The sequence below is a fragment of the Arachis hypogaea genome, chromosome 9, assembly GCF_003086295.3.
Source record: "Arachis hypogaea cultivar Tifrunner chromosome 9, arahy.Tifrunner.gnm2.J5K5, whole genome shotgun sequence".
Taxonomy (NCBI): domain Eukaryota; kingdom Viridiplantae; phylum Streptophyta; class Magnoliopsida; order Fabales; family Fabaceae; genus Arachis; species Arachis hypogaea.
This window is the reverse complement of record NC_092044.1, coordinates 49,395,391-49,398,885: the sequence shown is the minus strand read 5'-3', so window position 1 is coordinate 49,398,885 and position 3,495 is coordinate 49,395,391. Positions and strand designations below refer to the sequence as shown.

General features: G+C 32.0%; 1 protein-coding gene across 1 annotated transcript; it reads left to right on the top strand.

Annotated features, from left to right (window-relative positions):
- The first annotated feature begins 654 nt into the window (after positions 1-654).
- Positions 655-2,663, top strand: LOC112710936 (protein LIGHT-DEPENDENT SHORT HYPOCOTYLS 1-like). Its single transcript, XM_025763419.3, has 2 exons — positions 655-1,929; positions 2,187-2,663. Exon 1 carries the CDS (start codon positions 1,298-1,300, stop codon positions 1,898-1,900), a length of 603 nt encoding a protein of 200 aa, XP_025619204.1. The 5' UTR covers positions 655-1,297; the 3' UTR covers positions 1,901-1,929; positions 2,187-2,663.
- Positions 2,664-3,495: the final 832 nt, after the last annotated feature.

Genomic DNA, 3,495 nt, shown 5'->3' with positions numbered 1-3,495 from the left:
CGATTCTTGGTGAATCCCAAAATCAGCTTAAGTTTTTGGGATGATTATTTATCCTGGTATCGAATGGTTATTCTAGATAGTATAAATGATGTTCATTTTATTCATTTATTCATGAACCAAATATTTAACCCAACCCATTGTACATATTGTACACTTAGGTCATTGACTCTGTAGCACTAATATATATATATATATATATATGTTTGAATTGATTGGTGTGGCCAAAAGAGGAGTGAGAGAAAATAAAAGAAAGAGAAAAATATAGTTATTAATAATGGGTGATATGTCTGGTCATCTTTGGTCACCATCATCACTGGTGACTGCCAAAGTTTTGTCCTGTTTTGGAATAACACACACTCTTACTCCCACTTCTCCATTTTAACCCTTGGTCACTTTTCTTCCTTCAGTCTCCATTTTCTTCGTCATGGTAACATACTAACATATCATAAAACTCCCACTTCACTTCTGATTCCACCCAACCCCCCGCCCCCTCTCTCCCGGAAATAAACCTTTACAGTAACACTTATTTATTTATTTGTTTGTTTAATAAATATATAAACACATTTAAACGAGCGAGCAGACATGCCCTTAGGCCTTATGATCCTTTACTTGGTCTTTTAACTGAAAAATAAAATATACAAATTTTATATTATTAATAGGCATATACACATATATAACATGTATGTAGTGATTAATCGTTGTCTTTATTTAAATAAATAACCTACAACAATAGAATTAATCATTGGATACAAGAGCTAATAAAGAAACTAAGAAAATTTCTGATAACCTGACAATCCATTATATTTCAATTCCATTCCCGACCAATAATTATATATAAACTAGTCACCACTACCACTCTTAAGCAGCATTAACCTCCAACCAAACCATAACTAACTAGCTTCTTAATAATTACTACTCACACTCTCTTCCTATCACTTTCTCCCTTTCTTTCTTTCTTTCTATCTCTATCTCTATCTGACAACGAGAATGTACACATACAAAATGAAAACCACGCATTCCTCTCTTATAATAGCTTAGCCTAATATCTCTTCTACTGTCACTGCCCAGGTTTCTCTTTCTCTGCATGATTCTCAAATTACTATCACGGGAAACCACTTATTATTATAATTATTTATTATATTTATTATATATAATATGTTCAGATGATGGAAAAATCCCAAACCCTAGCTAGTTCTTGAATCTCACAGTACTGTTTTGAAAGAAAGAAAAAAAAAATCTTACTCTGATCTGTTGCAAGATCCAACTGTAAAATCTGTAGATCTTACAGAGTGTAGGCATGGATTTGGTTTCTGAATCATCACCACCAGCATCAAACGCCACAGTTCCGACAACCACCACCGTGAACGGTGTTGGCGGAGGAGGAGGAAGTAACAGCGTTGTAGCCGTTTCTTCATCTTCATCTTCTTCTTCTTCTCCTTCATCGAGCCGTTATGAGAACCAAAAGCGGCGAGACTGGAATACGTTCTGTCAGTACCTCCGCAACCACCGTCCGCCGCTCTCGCTGAACCTCTGCAGCGGCGCACACGTGCTCGAGTTCCTTCACTACCTCGATCAGTTCGGAAAAACGAAAGTTCACAACCATAACTGCCCCTTCTTCGGCCTCCCGAACCCTCCGGCGCCCTGCACCTGCCCGCTCCGCCAAGCCTGGGGCAGCCTCGACGCCCTCATCGGCCGGCTTAGGGCGGCCTATGAGGAGAACGGCGGCAGGCCGGAGTCCAACCCGTTCGGCGCCAGAGCAGTTAGGATTTACCTTCGTGATGTCAGAGATTTTCAGGCCAAAGCTAGAGGAGTCAGTTATGAGAAGAAGAGGAAGAGGCCGAAGCCGAAGGTCAACAATAATGACGGTGCCATGGCCGCCGCTGCCACTACTACTACTTAATGAAATGAAACGAAATGTTTCGTCAACAGGTATATCAGCATCTATCACAAGTGTTATATAAATGAAAAATGTTTTTGACCATTTCTTTCTTATACTCATTGTGTACCTTTTCGAGTAGAAATTACATTCGATTTTATAATAATAAATCGAAGAGTAATCGCACACAATGGATATAAGAATTGTGAATTAATTATTGGTCTGTTGCGTATCTTAATGTTTATAAGTTAATGTGTTCTTATTAGAATTTCAAGTAATTTGTGCTTTTCTCTATTGGAATTTTAATCAGGTGGCTTTATTTGTTGCCTTCTATATCTATCTATCTATCAAGTCGTGTCTTCTAATTCTGTACCTTCTCCATTTAAAGAGTTTTTTTGAGATGGAATTTTATTGTTCTTAGCTTCTTGTTGTGAGTTGGGAGTAAGAAATAATGGATATAGTAGTGGAAATGAGTTTACAACTGCCATGAATTTCTGCATCTGCGGTGCCAAATATCAAACTATATATGGGATAGTATATAAATGAGTTTGCAACTTAATGTTTATAAGCAACTTATGATCTATTTTTTATTTTTATTTTTATTTTTTTTGTTTCTATTAGTGTGTACTAGATAGTATGTATGAGATTATACAAAATAACAAACTAGTCTAAAACAGTTTAAATGATTTTATTTTGTATTTTTATTTACTGTTTATCTTAATTATTTTATATTTTTAAATATTATTAGAATAAATAAATAATATTAAATATGTAATTATAAATATTAGACGTATATTTTTTTAAGAACAATTTCATAGCCAACAAATATTATTTTTTTTGTCTTGCACTTATATTTAAAGGGTTTTGCACATAAGAAGTATATATATATATATATATATATATATATATATATATATATATATATATAATTTGTATTTATAATTACTAGAATTTACACACGTAAACTAATATAATTTATACTTATTTTTTTTAGATTTTACATACATAAATTAATAAAATTTATTTATTAAAAATAATTTAATATTTGTACTGATCAAATAATAATTAAAAAATATTAAAAATTGTTGGTTCTTTAAGAATTTATGTTTTTGTAATGCATCACTTTAATCTCATATCCTATATATCTTCCTTCGTGAACTTATTGAAAGTTATTAATATTGACATGGGTTAATTTGGTGTAGACAATGGATATTGGATATATGGGATATTCTATTAATTATGAAATATATAGATATATTGTGGTGTTATTATTATTAATGTTATTATATATGGTACAACTTCTTCCATTGATACTTTATCATATACTTGTTAAGCAGTATTTTTATCATTTTTCTTTTAAGATTCTCTTGGAAAGAGTTGGAGATAATAGTTTCAGATTATGTTTTTTATAACATCTTTTTGATAGGTACGAAACAGTCTAAATCATCATGAAAAGCTGTCATGAAAAGAAGTGTTTAGTAGCTAATAAATATATTTTTGATGTCACAACTTTAATTCATGATTTGATGAGTAATAAAAGCTAATTATATTCAAACTATAGTCTGAAAGCTACAAACGGAAAAGTCTTTATATGTATATAGTTTTTATTATTATAAAAA